Source organism: Vipera ursinii, assembly GCF_947247035.1.
Source record: "Vipera ursinii genome assembly, chromosome: 1".
NCBI lineage: Eukaryota > Metazoa > Chordata > Lepidosauria > Squamata > Viperidae > Vipera > Vipera ursinii.
In genome coordinates this window covers 243,375,593-243,392,115 of record NC_139512.1, presented here as the reverse complement: position 1 = coordinate 243,392,115, position 16,523 = coordinate 243,375,593, and the positions used below count along the sequence as shown (strand labels likewise).

Below are 16,523 nucleotides of genomic sequence, written 5' to 3'. Positions count from 1 at the left end.
GACAAGGGAACTCCTTGGTCCTGGACCAAGACACATGAAAATAGCTTCCAGTCATTAAAAAATATTATCTGTAACAGTTCAACAGTCACCCTCTTTAGAGAAGACACACCGGTATGCATCGCTTGCGACGCATCTCCCTATGGCATCGGGGCAGTATTAAGTCATCTTTACGAGGATGGCACCCAAAGACCCATAGCTTTTTATTCACGCACCCTGTCAAAAGCTGAAAGGAACTACGTGCAAATCGACAGAGAAGCACTAGCAATAGTCGCGGGGGTAAAAAAGTTCCATGACTATCTCTATGGGAGACCCTTTACCATATTCACGGATCACAAACCCCTACTTGGAATTTTCACGTGGAATAAAACAACCCCGCAGATTCTGTCACCAAGAATACTGCGTTGGTCCACCTTCTTATCAGCATATTCATACAAATTAATACATAAGCCAGGGAAAGAATTAGGGCACGCAGACTGCCTCAGCAGACTACCAATCCAAGGCAAGGACCCTGACCCAGCCCCAGCAGGGCAGATCCTAGCAATATCCCAACTTCCTGACTGCCCCCTCTCCGCTAAAATTATAGCTAAAAATTCAGCTAAGGACAAAATACTCAGCAGAATCCTCAGATGGACAACCACAGGATGGCCAGCAAAAAATCCACACCCTCAATTCCAGCCATACTATAACAGGAAACACGAAATATATTCACACCAGGGATGCCTTTTGTGGGGAAACAGGGTAGTAATACCAGACAAAAACATAGCACAAACATTAGACACCTTACACGAAGGGCATCCTGGCATAGATAAAATGAAGGCTCTGGCCAGAAGTTATGTCTGGTGGCCAGGCATTGATAAAGAAATAGAAAAATATGTGGGAGGGTGCTACACATATCAGGCAACACGAAGCGAGCCACCCCAAGCCCCAATTCATAAATGGGAAACTACAAAAAACCCATGGTCACGTATACATTTAGATTTTGCAGGACCAATCCAAGGGCAAAGTTTCCTAGTAATAGTGGACAGCTATTCAAAATGGTTAGAAGTAATTCCCCTTAGGAAAACCACTTCAGGGGCCACCATACAAGCCCTTAGGAAAATATTCGCCACCCACAGCCTCCCAGACACCATGGTCTCAGACAACGGACCTCAATTCACCTCTCGTGAATTTCAGATGTTCGCTATGAAGAACTGTATTAGACTAGTCACGTCTGCACCGTTCCACCCATCGACGAACGGGATGGCCGAAATTATGGTACGCTCCACTAAAGAAGCCTTAAAAAAGTTCGTAAAGGGGAACTGGCAGCGTCGACTCAGCCAGTTCCTAATGTCACAACATACAACGCCCTGCACGACAACCGGCAAGACACCAGCAGAGCTAAGATGGGGGAGGAGACTGATAACGCGCCTCGACAGACTTCATCCAGACACTTACACCGCGGAGCCAGATCACCCCCCCCACCTCGAACATTTAAGCCTGGGCAAATGATCTGGGCATGATCATACTCAGCCAAACAAAAATGGGTCCAAGGGACAGTGTTACAACAAACGGGACCCATTTCCTACCTAATACACACACCTACTGAAGGCAATCTACGACGGCACATTGATCAGCTCAGGCCAAGACAACCACAGCACCACCCAGACCCTCACCCACAGGACCTCCAAAACCCACCCCCTGGAAACATATTGCCGATACCAAATCAAGGGGAGGAGGATCAAGAGGACTTGCCTCTACCAGAGCCAGACATCATACCACCCCAAGGCGTTCAAACAGGAACAGAAGAGCTCCTACATATTTGAAAGACTACCAATGGGCCGGCTCCAACAACCAACAAGGGGGAGGAAACACTCCAGGGGAGGGGTAAGGGGTGTATTATATATGTATACAAAACGTTAGCAATAAGTTAAAACCGTTATTTCATTTATTACTGTGAGGGAAACAAATCTGACAGGAGAACACGCGGGAACTTTGACAGCTGTCAAAGTTCCCCGCCAGGGCGCAGGCGCAGCCACTGACAGCTCGCGGCTGTCAAAACACCAAGCCATGCAGAAATAAGAACTGTCAAGAGAAGACGGCGGTGATTGGCTCGGCTAGACGCGGCGCCAAAAGAAACGATCCTGATTGGATCTCACTGACAGCTGCCGGCTATAAAAGCCGGACAAGTTATTCTGTGTTTGCCTTGTTCTAAATAAAGTCTTAGTTCAGTAACCTGTCGTCCCGAGTGGTCCTTCGGCTACTTCAGTTGGGGGGAATTCTGGGAGTTGAAATCCATACATCTTAAAGTAGCCACGGTTGAGAAATACTGCCTTAGTTGTTATCTTCCACTATTCTAGTTGTGAGTATTCATTTTATTTTATCTTCTGCCAGTATACTGGCCATTTTCTTCTCCAGTAAGAAGGAACACCCCTTCCCCCAAAATTGCAATTTTAAAATAAGTAATCTTGTGATGAATTTGTCACTTTGGCAGGAGTTTCGCTTCAATTGCATTATCTTTACCTAGGATCATTGATAAGTCAGTCATGAAACTGTGTTCAAATTTGCTTAAATTAATTAGTTAACTTCAGAGATAAGTCACTATTTACCCTGCATATATTTTATACCTTTCACAATCTTTGATTAAATAGGGAAATTATTTAGACAATATACTTTGTGTCGGGACATAAGCAATCTATTACCCAGCAAGTACTGTGTGACATTACAGAACCAAAATGAAGACTGGCATATGCTTAAACCAATCAAGGCAATGAATTCTGTATAGGTATAAGAAATGTATTTAAGAGAATGCACTTATCTACCATTATTTTCATTTCTATTGAGTCACAAATTCAAATCCAGCATATACTGTATGTTTTTTAAAAGAACTCCTCAAACAAAGTAATCTGGAATTAAGTACAGGGAACATTTCTCTCCATTAGTTACTCTTTAGTCTTGTAATTTCAATTTTACAGTCTTTCTCCCAATTCAATTTACAAGACCAACCTCCCCAGCTGTGTTTTGTAAATGAGTGTATTTTGAAAGCAAATCTTTCCTCCTTGCCATCCAAAGTCCGGCATGTTGACAGATGTCTCCTTATTAGGCAAATATGTTGAGGCAAGTTCTCATCTTCATAGAAAGAAGAAATCTCTAAGCAACTGTGACCTGATCCACATTTTATTTTGAAGTTTCAGTGAATTTGGTGAATTGCAATATCAAGTATATTATGTCGTGGGCTCTGATGAGCAGGAACGAGAACACGCAGATGAGTACAGACAAACTCATACTTTATTTAAGCAGAAACTGTACTGAGAGATTGGAGTCACCCTGCTTCAATATATAGCCAGGCCCTATGGTATTAACCAATCAGATTGAAGTTATACTTGCCGCCCAAAGTTGACCAATGGCAGGACTGGAGACGTCCTGTCTGGGTTGCTGGATAACTGTTAGCTCTCCAGCAATGCACATGGTGATATTCCAAAAGCCCAGTACATAACAAAGTAATTGTTATATTTTAACTGTATGGGAATAATGTTGATACTGACATCATAAACAATCTGTACAGTATCTGAGCAATAAATAAACTAGCTTTTGAATTTGAGAGAGAACCAGCAAAATGTCAAAAGACCTTTACACAGATATTTTAAGCAGGATCACATAATTACATCTACTAAGTATTTAAAAAGTGGAACATTTGACAAGGAAAGTGCAGGAACATATAAAATCCACTTATGAAATAAGAAATCCCATGGATATATAAAGAAACAATAACCAACTAAACATTGAAATCACTAGAAGACTTTGGCTCAACTTTCTTTCAATTAATCTGCCTCCCCGTATTACTACTGTAATACTCTATTTATACCTCTTCAAACATTCAGAGAAAGGCACTATTTGTGTGGGTATTTATTTATTCATTCAATCATTCATTTATCAAACTTCTTAACCAACCATCTCCCTCATCATATGGAAGATACAGTACATGTATGTGTGTGTGTGTGTGTGTGTGTGTGTGTGTGTGTGTGTGTGTGTGTGTGGAGGAGCAGCATTTCCTATTTGGAGCTCTTCAAATGAGCTAAATTACAATCCCTATGCATTTTTAGTCATTATTTAATCATAGAACAAACTGACTGATTCCATGAGGGATTTGTGATTCAGCACATCTGAATGGTACCAGATTCAGGTCAATTATTATAAATATTAGCAGCCAAAGCTTTAACAGAATAACAGAATGGAAGCATTTGTTCACCCAAACTTAGTTAAATTTGAGAAAATTTTAACATACAGATATTCAGAATACAGATGGGAAATTAAAATCTAAACAAGAATTAGAAGATTAGGGTATTGATCTATCATGGTGGCCCCGACTGCATATGCAATCGAGGTATGATAAGGAGATTAAAATATATGGTTTTTATAAAGATCAGACATTGTTTGACCAGATGTTGTTGAGTTCTGATGAAAAATTAATTAAGAAACTCTATAGCTTTTTATTAAATTTGAAAATGGAAGACGAACAAGTGAAAGAAACAATGATAATATGGGCAAACAAATTTGGATATAATATAGCATTGGAGAAATGGCAAAATCTTTGGGATAGAAACTATAACTTGACAATGGCAATTTTGTATAAAGAAAACTTATATAAAATGTTTTATAAATGGCATTTACCACCCATTAGGTGAGTAAAAAAGTTTAAAAATATGTCTAGCAAATGTAACCAAAACCCTGGTACATATTACCACTTGTGGTGGATGTGTGTTAAAGCAAAAAAATTTTGGACAAAAATACATACCGTACTTGGTTAGAAAAGATGTTAGGGAAAGTATTAACAGCAGCGAGGATTATATTTGCACAGCACTGGAAAAATGAAAAAAGACCATGTATGTATGTGTATGTATATGCATGTGTGTGTGTGTATATATATGTGTGTGTGTGTGTGTGTGTGTGTGTGTGTGTGTGTGTGTGTGTGTGAGAATTTTTTGGCTTGCTAACAAATTTAGCAAGCCAAAAAATTTACACAAATATGAGCTGCCACTTCCTGTGGATGGCCTTGGGTTAGGCTGAAACAGGTTTGGGACCTAAGCAAGTGCATTCTAAATACTTAACAAACATTTAACATATATATGTATATATGTATGTATGTATGTATGTATATATATATATATATATATATATATATATATATATATATATATATATATATATATATATATATATACCCTGTACTAATCTCTTCTTAAAAACCTCCAGTGACCCACAATTTCCGGAGGCAAACCTTAATTGTTCTGTCAGGAAATTATTCCTTAGTTCTAGGTATATTCTCTTATTGATTAGTTTCCATCCATTGCTTCTTGTTCTGCCTTCAGGTGCTTTGGAGAATAGGCTGACCCACCTCTTTGGATTATGGGATAGTAAAAAATATTATTTGCCACCCATCTCACAAGACATAGTTCTTGACTTACAGCCATTCGTTTAGTGACCATTCGATATTATAGTGCCACTGAAAATAACTTACAATCGGTCCTCACACTTGACCTTCGCAGCATCCTTGCTGTCATCTGATCAAAGCTGCTAAATCCTTATCTCTAACTTTCCTTTCCTCCATAGGAACCAAAATTATTTTCCCTGGTTCTCTACCACTTCCTTTGACCTTGGAAGGTAAAGAACAAAAGAGCTACTTGGCAGGGATGATTTAACCTACATTTCTGTATTGAGCAGATGGTTGGACTCAGCAATCTAGTGACCCATTCCAGCTCTGAGTCAATGAAATGAAGTAATTCTACACACTTAAATTTAATAATGAATGCAAGGAGGCTCTGCAGCTGTTAGATTTTTCTGGTAGAAGCACAACCAGGATTACTAGCTCTATCTTTATTTTAAGACAGAACTTTACATTAATAGAACTTTGCAAAACTTTTAATTTCTCCTCCTCCTTTAACTTTCTGGAAAACTAGATAGGATCCCATGCTCCCTTCTTCTTCTGTGATCTGAGATATCTTTTATCTGATGGTGTGTTTGCAACTCTTTCTCCTGTCTCCCAAGGTCATTCTCACTTACCATGATAGCAGCTAAGTAGGTTTGATAGCATTTGTATGGGAGAAGTCCAGGAAATACAAGGGTTGTCAGCTGCAGTGGTAAATTTAAAAAACAACAACAACTCTAGAACAAAGCAGTAGCAACCACTTTCTAACAGCATGCTTGAGTCCCATAGAGAAAGAGTTAAATTTCATTTGAAGAAAGCTTTAGAATACTGTGAACGATGTTGTCTTCTCTAATCATACATAGTTGCTTATACCAACTTACAGCCAATATATCAGCAAGAATAACCATTACAGTTTGATTTCTCTTCAGAATTCAGAATATACGTTGGGAGTGTTTTCAAGTTAAGCTTTTATGATTTAATCAACCTGCCTCATTCATTGTACAGAAGATTCAGATGACACAGATTTTTCTGTCTTTTTTTCCTTACACAGTATTAAAGTGAATTGTCAACAGAGGAAAAGATGGAGGAATTTGGCAGTCCTAGGAACTTTTCCATCAGGAAGAATGGAGGCTTATAGTTTTGTCACAGAATCTCAGTATCATTTATCTGGTACACTAGTACATTTTAAAAACAAAAGCATAAAAGAAAAAGCTATCGGGTTACAAACTAACTGGGCAACACAATTATGTGTGCATGTGTGTGTGAATTGCTTAGAAAACAACTTCAAAGATATCATGAGCCTAAATCAAAACTCATGACATGGCAATTTTGTTGGTTCAAACCAATTATCTCTTTCCCAGCAGGATGAAAGTTCTTGAAATTCTGTGCAACTACCAAAGGTGATATTTTACTCACAAAACCAAAAGAGAGTGTATTTTCAAGCAGTTAGCAACCTCTCTGGAGGTCAATTGTTGGTTTTTAAGCACTCAGCACTTTGTGGCTCTTATTGACCATTATGCTTAAAGGTGAGTTTTGTTTGTTTGTCTGACATATAACCCTTACCAATTCAATCCAGTTGTCCACAAAAGATGCTCTGGGTAAAAGCCCTCTTTCACTGATATAAAGTGCTGACTCTGTGATTTCCAGCTGTATAAAAAAATATTACAAACAGCATGTCAAACAAATCTTTACAAGAACCACTGAGAATAGGGCATAAAGCCACTTTTTTTAATCAGCCTGCCCAATAAATACAGATAGACTACTAGCATAAACAAAAAACTCATTTTGTTTCAGCCAATGTCAAGGTTAAGTTGAAAAGGGAAAAGTTTGTAAAATGTATGGACATAACCATATATCCTGCTTGTACTAGTACAAACAGAATTTCTAACTGTTGAGGCCTTCAGCACATAATGCTCGCCTCAACCCACCAGCAGCTTACTAAAATATAACTTTTGCTCATTTTTCTTGCTTGACCTTAGAAGGGTTTCAGCTTCTGCCATTGCAACCAAGTCTGTTGCAAATCATTCTGAGAGGCGGAGGGCTGTTCTGTTGTTATTGGCCATCTCACACTATGACAGAAATGTCCCCTCCAAGTCCTTGTTCACAAATTTTTAATGTTGTCTGCCTTTTGGCAGGGCAGAAGTTACGGCTCTTCCATTATAGCAAAAGGCCATGACTTCCACTTCCATTACCAGTCCTGAAGCAAGAAGACAAGCTTTTTTGCCACTTTGCCCCACTTCTCTTCCCACAATGAAAGGGGGGTAGAGTGGACACAGCTTCACATTATTCTAACACAAAGATAGACATTGTTCTTTATTAGGATACAATTAAGTAATATGCAGTGAATTCTAACTGAATGGAGGATTTGGGTGGAGTGAATCAGTCCAGATATTACTTTGTTTTCTATCCTCCTCTTGGAAGATCTGCTAGTGCAGCATAATAGCTAATATATTGGATTAGGATTGGGAAAGCCCACACAGGCATACTATCTCCCCAGTTGTCAATGGATACAGTCCTCTATTTTGGCTTGGGCTACAATATATTTTGCTTACATGGGGGCATTTGCCTGAATATCTGACTCTAGAGAAGGGATGTTAACATGTGAACTCTTCTTGCACTCAAGTCTACCAATCCTTTTTTTAATAAAGTTTTAATTTTTTTACAGAATTCAATAATTATTCAACAAAAAACGTGTTGTCTGAGTATCTTATTCACTTATACAAATTAAATTCCTAATCCCTAAATCTTTTCTCTAACCATTGACAAAATAGGTTGAAAATATTTTTTCTTTTTCTTCCAACCTTAAAGCAAGTCTGTCCATTTCTGCACAATCTAATATTTTTTTATTTCTTCTTCTTCTTCTTCTGGTGGTATTTCTTTGTTCTTCCAATATTGTGCAAATATAATTCTTGCCGCTGTTATCACATGTAGAATCAAATATGTACTTTGCTTATCATGTTTTTCTGGCATTATACCTAGTAAAAAAAATTCAGGTTTATAGTCTATATGTTTCTCTAACATTTTTTCTAACCAAGTATGGATTATTGTCCAATATCTCCTTGCTTTAACACATGTCCACCACATATAATAATAAATACCTGGTTTGTGTTTACATTTCCAACATTTCTCTGGCATATTTTTAAACACTTTTGCTAATCTTCTTGGTGGCAAGTGCCATCTATAGAACATTTTATATGTTTTCTTTAGATGAAGCTGACATTGTCAATGTATACTTTCTTTCCCACAAACTTTGCCACTTCTCTCAAGTCTATATTATATCCAAAATTCTTTGTCCATGCTATCATTCTCTTTCATCTTCCATTTTGAAATTTAGTCAGAAATTAATTTAATCTTCTTTTAAAACCCTTCCTTTATATTCAGCTGTCTTCCAAAAAAGCCTACCTATCTAAACAAAATAAAACAAAATAAAACTGGAGGTGGTTAGTAAACTAAGAAGATCCCATCTTCCATTTTGAAATTTAGTCAGAAATTAATTTAATCTTCTTTTAAAACCCTTCCTTTATATTCAGCTGTCTTCCAAAAAAGCCTACCTATCTAAACAAAATAAAACTGGAGGTGGTTAGTAAACTAAGAAGATCCCAGCTCCACCTTGTTTATATATTGGTTCCTTTCTCGGCTACTTTTTTGTTGTTGTTGTTGTTGTTGTTGTTGTTAATTTTAATGTTTAAACTTTTAATGTTCCATGTTTTAACGTTGTTTTATTTGTTTTATGTTGCAAGTTGCAGTTACTCTGCAGTAAAAAAAGAAAAGGAAAGGAAAGGAGAATGGAAAGGCCAATACTGGGAAAAAGAACTTGCATTACAAATTTTTCACTTGTGTCAAGTGACAGCAAGCCAAAGGCCAGCCCTGAAAAAGGAAAACCGGATCCCCATTGGCGCCATTGCCCCCCCAGTCCCTCTCTCTCTCACTCTCTCGTTTTCCTACAAGAAGCAAGAATAAATTTTGGCCTATGAATTAATTCACATTTCCCTGATACCAATATTTTCACAGTTCCATCTAATCATCCAGTAAATGTTTAGAAGCAAATTAATCCATGCTTTGTCCTTTTATCAAAGTGCATTTCTGAGGCATTTAATTAAACAAAAAGCAGTGGTGGCCTAAAAACAAGAGATATGAATACGTCCTTTAGGTCATTTGTAAAAATTCTTTGTCTTCTCTTCACAGTATATAACTAATAAATAAATTTTGTTCCCTTTATGTTTTTAAGGTTTTTAATAATAATATTCATTCTTTTGTACTTATTCTTTTTAAGTTTATTATAATAGGATGAAATAAGTAAATGTCATGGAAAATTGTTGGAAAATATTTCTAGCATCTCTTGAGTAATACCAATCTAAATTTTCCTTTTTTGTAACAAGTCTTTGTAACAAGTCTACAAATTAGGTAAGATTCTAAACTAAATACCTAACATTGGAATTCAAATTATATGAAACCCTAGTGGAGACAAAGTTACTTAAGTGCTCTCTCCTTTTCTTCCATACTTTGGCTCAACTTCCCCTAAAACCTGAAAACTTTCTAAAAAGTCTTCAGAGGTGGCATGTGAAACTGCAATGGATTCAGCAACACACACAGAGAGACACAAATCAGATGGTGTGGGTCCTCTGTGGAAGCAGATTAAAAATAAATCTATCCAGCAGGAGCAAAAACGTTGATAATGCAAGGGTAACACATCTGCTGCGCGCTCACCCGTCAGCCCCGCTCTCCACGCCTTGGATCAGCTGAAGCGCGCTGCGAAGAGCAAGGCTGACGCGGGCTAAGCAGGCTCGCAAAGAGACAGTGGCGTAGCGTGGGTTGTCAGCACCCGGGGCAAGGCAACCGGAAGCGGAAATAGAGGGGCGGGCGGGCGGTGACATCACGGCACTGCTGAAAAGACGCGCCCCGCAGCGGTGTAGACTTTCCAAGAAGAGTCGCACGCATGCGGGATGCTTCCGGGTCCCTCTCGAGGGCGGCTGGGCGGGGCTCCGACCTACAAGAGCCGCTGCATTCAAGCTCGCACGTAAGCCCCACTAAATAAAGCCACGCATGCGCACGAAGCTAGGCCGGCCAGCCGGCGGGTCCGTCTTCGCTCGGCCAAACCTGCCAGGGCGCCTGCGGGGCGCTTGCGGTTGGCCTGAGCCTGGGCGGAGAGTTGGCCGCTTCTATTTATTTTATTCAGTTTATGTGGCCGCCCATCTCACCTGCCGGACTCATTTCGCTTTGCAAGAAAGAGCAGCTTGAGAGCGGAGCCAAGCCAACTCTGTGCAGCCCTTGGGGTTCCCTGAGCAGCTCAGTGCGAGCGCGCCCCCCCAGATGTTGCGCCCAGCCCCCCCTGCACCCCCCACGCTACGCCACTGCAAAGAGACTCCGCTTTTTTTCCAACAGGGCTTCCTGCCCACCGTCCCAACCACCAGAGACCCCCCCCCCCCCCGATCTCCCCCAACCCTGCCCGGCCCTCACAGGCATCCCTCCCCGGGAGCAACATCTAGGTGGCCACGCCCACCCAGTTTGCCGTGACCAGGGGTCGGCAACCTCGGCTCTTTTATGACTCGTGGACTTCAACTCCCAGAATTCCTGAGCCAGCATAGCTGGCTCAGGAATTCTGGGAGTTGAAGTCCACGAGTCATAAAAGAGCCGAGGTTGCCGACCCCTGGCCGTGACCATCGTAGCCACGCCTACCCAACGAGCCGCGCCCACCCAGCACCCGGCGATACGTAGGTGGGTTTTGGACGGTAGTTTGGGCAGGTTCGCCATCGCTGTCCTATCAGGGCAATCTAGCAGGCACGTGGGCGTTGTGGGAGGAAGGTGGCTCTGTTCCTAATCCTGGAATCCATCTTTTGCTCCGTCCTACAGCCTCTTTCCTCCTAAGGTGGGATGATTCTGGACAAGGAGCATAGCAGCCTCCTCAAAGAACTCCATTTTAATTCAGCACCTGTAAAGTTTGCTCCCGTACACCTTTTGTCCATAGACCCTCCACCACCCCGCAAGCGAAAGAAAGCAGCCAACTCCTTTTTGCTATTGGCGGTTGATGCAGGGAGGGCGGGAAAGGCAACCGGGGCCTCAGCCAATCATTGCACTGAAATTCTCCCACATAAGGGACGGCAGCGGATAACTCTCTCTCAAAGGCTGCCTGGTTCGGGTTGGCGTGCTTTCTGCCAGCTCAGCAGTGGCGGGAAAGAACCACGGGAGGTGGGCGAAAAGGGGGGGGGGGTTAGTTTCCTCACTCGACCGAGGAGCTTTGAGCCAGTCAGTCTCTCTCAGCCCTTTCCCCCCCCCCCGCATAGCATTGTTGCTGAAGGGCTTAAAGCAGGGGTCTTCAAACTTGGCCCTTTTATGACTTGTGGACTTCAACTCCCAGAATTCCTCAGCCAGCAAAGCTGGCTGAGGAATTCTGGGAGTTGAAGTCCACAAGTCATAAAAGGGCCAAGTTTGAAGACCCCTGGCTTAAAGCAAACCAAAGAGCCTCTGAGCTTCCAGAGAAACGCCATGCAGAAATTAAAAAGTTCCCTTTTCCACGCTCAAGTCCCGGGGCTTTTCACTCCTCGCAGGCTGCGAAGAGAGAAAATTCCTTCTTCCTCTTCCTTTCCCCCCACAAGTCGAAACAGGGAAACGAGCGAAAACCGAGGCGCTCGTCCTAAGGAGGACGCAGGGCTGGAAAAGCGGCAGCAGCGCTTGCCGGTCTCTCGCCTCCCGAGCTGGCGCTAAAGCAACCTGCCGAGCAAGGGCGTGGGGGGTGGGGGAAGGAAGCAGCGGCGACGGTTTCTTCTTCTTTTTCTTCTTCTGCCGCCCCTCACTCGGTCAGCCTCCGCTGAAGCGGACCCCGCGGCCCCCTTTCCACAGCAAGGGAGCGCTCCGGGTCTCCAGACTCGCGTTTCCCACTCCCGGCCTCCCTCGGCGGCCTCTGGGAGGTAGCAAAGGAGGAAGGCGGCGCAGTTTCAGGAAGAGGGAGGCGGGGAGGGAGGAAGAGGCGGGCCGCCGCTCCTGCTACCAGGCCGCGGTCCTGGTCGGGCCTTTTGCTGGCGGAGTAAGAAGGAGGGGAGGGGGGACCGGAGCCCCCCAAGGCTGGAGAGAAGAGCTGGCTGGTCCCCTTCCCATGCAACTTCCCCAATGTCGGACTCGGCAGCGGCGGCGGCCGAGCTCTGAGCTGCGGCTCCCATCTTTCCCCATTCAACTTTCCCCTTCCTCTTGATCTCTTTTTTTTCCCCTGCTTGCAGGGGCGCGACTCCCAAACTGCGACCCCGGAAAGACCGCGGCCTGCCCGGTCCAAAAAAAAAAAAAAAACACCCGAAGAAGGGTCGGTTTCTGCGTGAGTCGCAAAATGTCGAGCCGGGGCCCCCCGGCCTGGGCTTCCCGGCGGCCCCAATAAAGCCCGGGCGGAACAGCCTCGTATGAGGCTATTTCGCGGCCCAGGGGGTGCCTCCGCCAGGCCCTCCTTCCCCTGCTGCGGTGGTCGCTGAACAGAGGAGCCGGAGCCGCAGGCTGGCGAGGGGAACCCCTCGTGATCCGCCTGGGTCCCTGTCGACCCCGTCAGACGCGCCCCCTTCTTGCACCCCGTGGGAAGGGAAGGCATGTCTTCTCCCAGCTCCGTGGACATGATTGAAACCCCCCCGGTGCTCAACTTCGAAGAAATCGACTACAAAGAGATAGAGGTGGAAGAGGTGAGAAGGTCTGCAAGGGCGGGAGGGAGGGGGGAAGCTTGTCCCTGGGGTCCTAAACGTCACTCTTCTGGGGAAAATCCTGTATTTCGAAGAAACTTGCTCAGATGTCTGTGTTGCCTCTGCGATCTTGATTCGGAAGAAATGTCTACTCCAGGGGTCTTCAAACTTGGCCCTTTTATGACTTGTGGACTTCAACTCCCAGAATTCCTCAGCCAGCTTCCAGGGGTCTTCAAACTTGCTGAGGAAAGCAAAGCTGGCTGAGGAATTCTGGGAGTTGAAGTCCACAAGTCATCAAAGGGCCAAGTTTGAAGACCCCTGGTCTACTCGGTAGATTGGGACTGTCTCTTGAAGAAAGGTAGCATTGCAAAAATGCCACAGCTCATGGATGCCTTGACTTGGGTTTTTCTCAGTTGACCCAAGATGGACACGAGCCAATTGTTTCCATTGGTGAAACAAAAGAGATTCAGGATAACGGCACTTACCTACAGTGCAAAAAACGTTGACCGCAGGACAAAAAGATCTAGATGTAAATTCACACTTAGGAAGCTCACTACATAATAGTGAGCCTCTATCTCTCAGACAGAAAAAAAATGAGTTAAAAATTGCAACAACACCACAGGTCCAGTGGGCTTTATTTTAAGTTCCAGGGCTAGGCTTTTATCCTAAAACCTAGTTTTAAAGTTAACCTGTTGCAAATTGGTATGATTGAGCAGACAAAAAAAACCTCCATATTGCCCTTAATAGTGGCAGCTCCTATCATGAAAATTGTTTTATCTTGCAGTTCTTTAAGCATATATCTAAAACTTGTAATTTTTAAAGACAGTACTTGTATGTCCTACTGAAATAAGTGGAAACTGCTTAAAACTATATCTGCATGCTGGTTTCATCAAATTCAAAATGATTCCAGAATTATTTGTAAGTATTTTTTTAGACAGATCTAATCAATAATCTCCAAATCTGTTTTCTGCAAGGAAAGTGATACCAAGAAAGATCTTAGTAATGGCATTTGCGTTTGTGAAGTCACACTTAAATATAAATTCTATTGTGCATATCTGATAGTAAATCTTTTAAACAGTGTACAATAATGTAGAATTAATAAATGATGTAAGAAGAGCTTTTAATAAAAAGGTTTTTCTTTTATACTGTTGTTTTAAAAGCTGCAGATTGGTTGGTTTTAACACTACTAAATTTTGCAGCTTATACTGTTATCCTACAATATTAATATTGTTAAAAGTGTCGGTTGTGTTACCTTCTCCATATTGAATTTGGAAATGTTAGTATCATCTAAACCCATATGAAGAAATGGTATCTTTTAAAAAAAGTAGTTATGTCTTATAATAATGGTACTACCAATAAAATTGTATAGAAAAAGCTGTATGGAGGCATATATTTTGCTGTGTCAAGTGTGATGGTCCTTTTGTTGTAAAGATACACTCCTATGAAATATTTTTGGTGAATATATCTCATTAGACAATGTGGGATTTAGCTTTTCTTTCTGGGCTGAATGACCTGGTGCAGGGGTAGGCAACCTTGGCTCTTTTATGACTCATGGACTTCAACTCCCAGAATTCCTGAGCCAGCTGGCTCAGGAATTCTGGAAGTTGAAGTCCATGAGTCATAAAAGAGCCGAGGTTGCCTACCCCTGACCTGGTGGCTAGGTACACACATCATGCTAATTTGTTTAGATTTCATTTTGTGAGATGCAAGAACCAGGCCACTATTGTTCAATAAATTATGCCTAAGCCTTGGTTTAATATGAAATGTGAATATAGTGTTAATTTCATACCACCTGAGTTGCAATTTTCCCTATGCATACATTTTAGATCCACAGTAAATAGTGGCTAACAGAAATTAGATATTTTTTTGTTAAGCTTCCTTACTCAGTGCATAAGAGAAAAGGAAAAGGCCTTGGTTCAGATATTTCCAGCATGCTCCTCTCTTCTAAGGCTCTTTTTGGGTATATTTCTAGACATCATAAAAAAATCTTACTCAACCTATCAACTGTGTAAAAAGTTAAGTAAAACTCCATGATTTTTTTTTTACCAAAACTGAAAAATGCCGAATGCCTAGCAGGCTATTGTGAAGAACTTTTCAAAGTTGACAGGTTGTAAGTTTGGATAGACGTTTTGCAGAATATAAATATGTATTTTTCTATGACAATGTAGAATATTAAGAAAAGGATTAATGGAGCCAGTGCAAGTTGTTTTAATAGTTATTTCAAAATCTCCAATTGTCTTTTTATTTAGGTTGTTGGACGAGGAGCCTTTGGAGTAGTTTGCAAAGCAAAATGGCGGGGAAAAGATGTGGCCATTAAGCAAATAGAAAGCGAATCTGAACGAAAAGCCTTCATTATAGAGGTATAATTTCACTTTAGAATTTGTTCAAAAGAATTTTATAGGTACCAGAATAATTTTTAATAAAGGATGTACAGTGAAAAGTTTACTATCTGTAAGTTGCAATTAGAACTGATATTAGTTCCTGGATTTATACAGGGGATATTTTTTATATACATGGTGTTTTTGAAATGAATTTGGGTTATGGATAAGAGAGTGAACTGGAAATCACAGTTCAAGAGATTACTGAACCGCACACTCCCTGAGTTCTTTTCTTTTGGGGGAATTCTTTTTCTTTTCTAAGCGATATCAGCATGGACTCAAATAAGTATTCTGCTTCTTGGGTCATACTGACCGAAGCAATTAATATTTCCCCTTTTATTTTCAATATGTGCAGAGATCAATCTTCTCTTCTTCCTAGTGATTTGATGTACTTAGTACTAGAACTGAACATTTATAACTAATTCACACAGAATGTATCAACGTGACAGTATTTGATTTATGTTATAAGCAACAAATGTCATTTTTTCAGTGACTCCATTTAGGATCACCATAATCATAATTTCAAGTACACCTGAAATTGTTCAAGCAGTTTATCCACCAGGAATAAATCATGTTGCTTATATACTGTTTAACTTCTATGAGTGAACTACTTCCTTTCCATCAAATGTGAAGTGTATGTTCATAGGGCGATTGCTACAGGTTATTGAGCAGAGGGATTATTTAAAATTACATTAAGTAAAAAAGTTGACTATATTTAGTTTGATCTTTAGGGCAGAACTTTCCAATGGGAAATACTAATGCATACATCTTACACTTAAAGCTATCCAATAAATTCTATTCCTTTCTGTCTAATATTTATGAGTACTTTATTATCATGCCATTAAGTTAATTGATATTTTAAAAGGATTAGGACTATATTGTGCTTTGGATTTGAAAGTAAAATGTGTTTCAGGATGTGCAGTGGCAGAAATATAGAGCTCATAGAGCAAGCTTTGGCTAGTGTTTGTCTTTTACAAAGCTTTTAAAAAAAACACTCAAAAAGAATTAATGAACTGTCCCAGAAACCACATGCCACATAAAAGTAAATACATCCAGCAGGGGCTCTGTCTTCATTTTATGTGAAGTCTGGGA

The 16,523-nt window shown here is 41.3% G+C and overlaps 1 protein-coding gene across 3 annotated transcripts in view; it reads left to right on the top strand.

The window, feature by feature from the left end:
• Positions 1 to 12,116: 12,116 nt before the first annotated feature.
• MAP3K7 (mitogen-activated protein kinase kinase kinase 7) overlaps positions 12,117 to 16,523 on the top strand; it is a 35,555-nt gene continuing 31,148 nt past the window's right edge. For 2 of the 3 annotated variants that reach the window (XM_083348143.1, XM_083348144.1), the window contains exons 1-2: positions 12,117 to 13,056; positions 15,303 to 15,413. In XM_083348143.1, coding sequence (XP_083204269.1) covers positions 12,967 to 13,056; positions 15,303 to 15,413 — 201 coding nt within the window. In that variant the 5' untranslated portion in view covers positions 12,117 to 12,966. The remainder of the gene's footprint in view (positions 13,057 to 15,302; positions 15,414 to 16,523) is intronic. The other variant, XM_083348142.1, reaches the window with a different exon arrangement.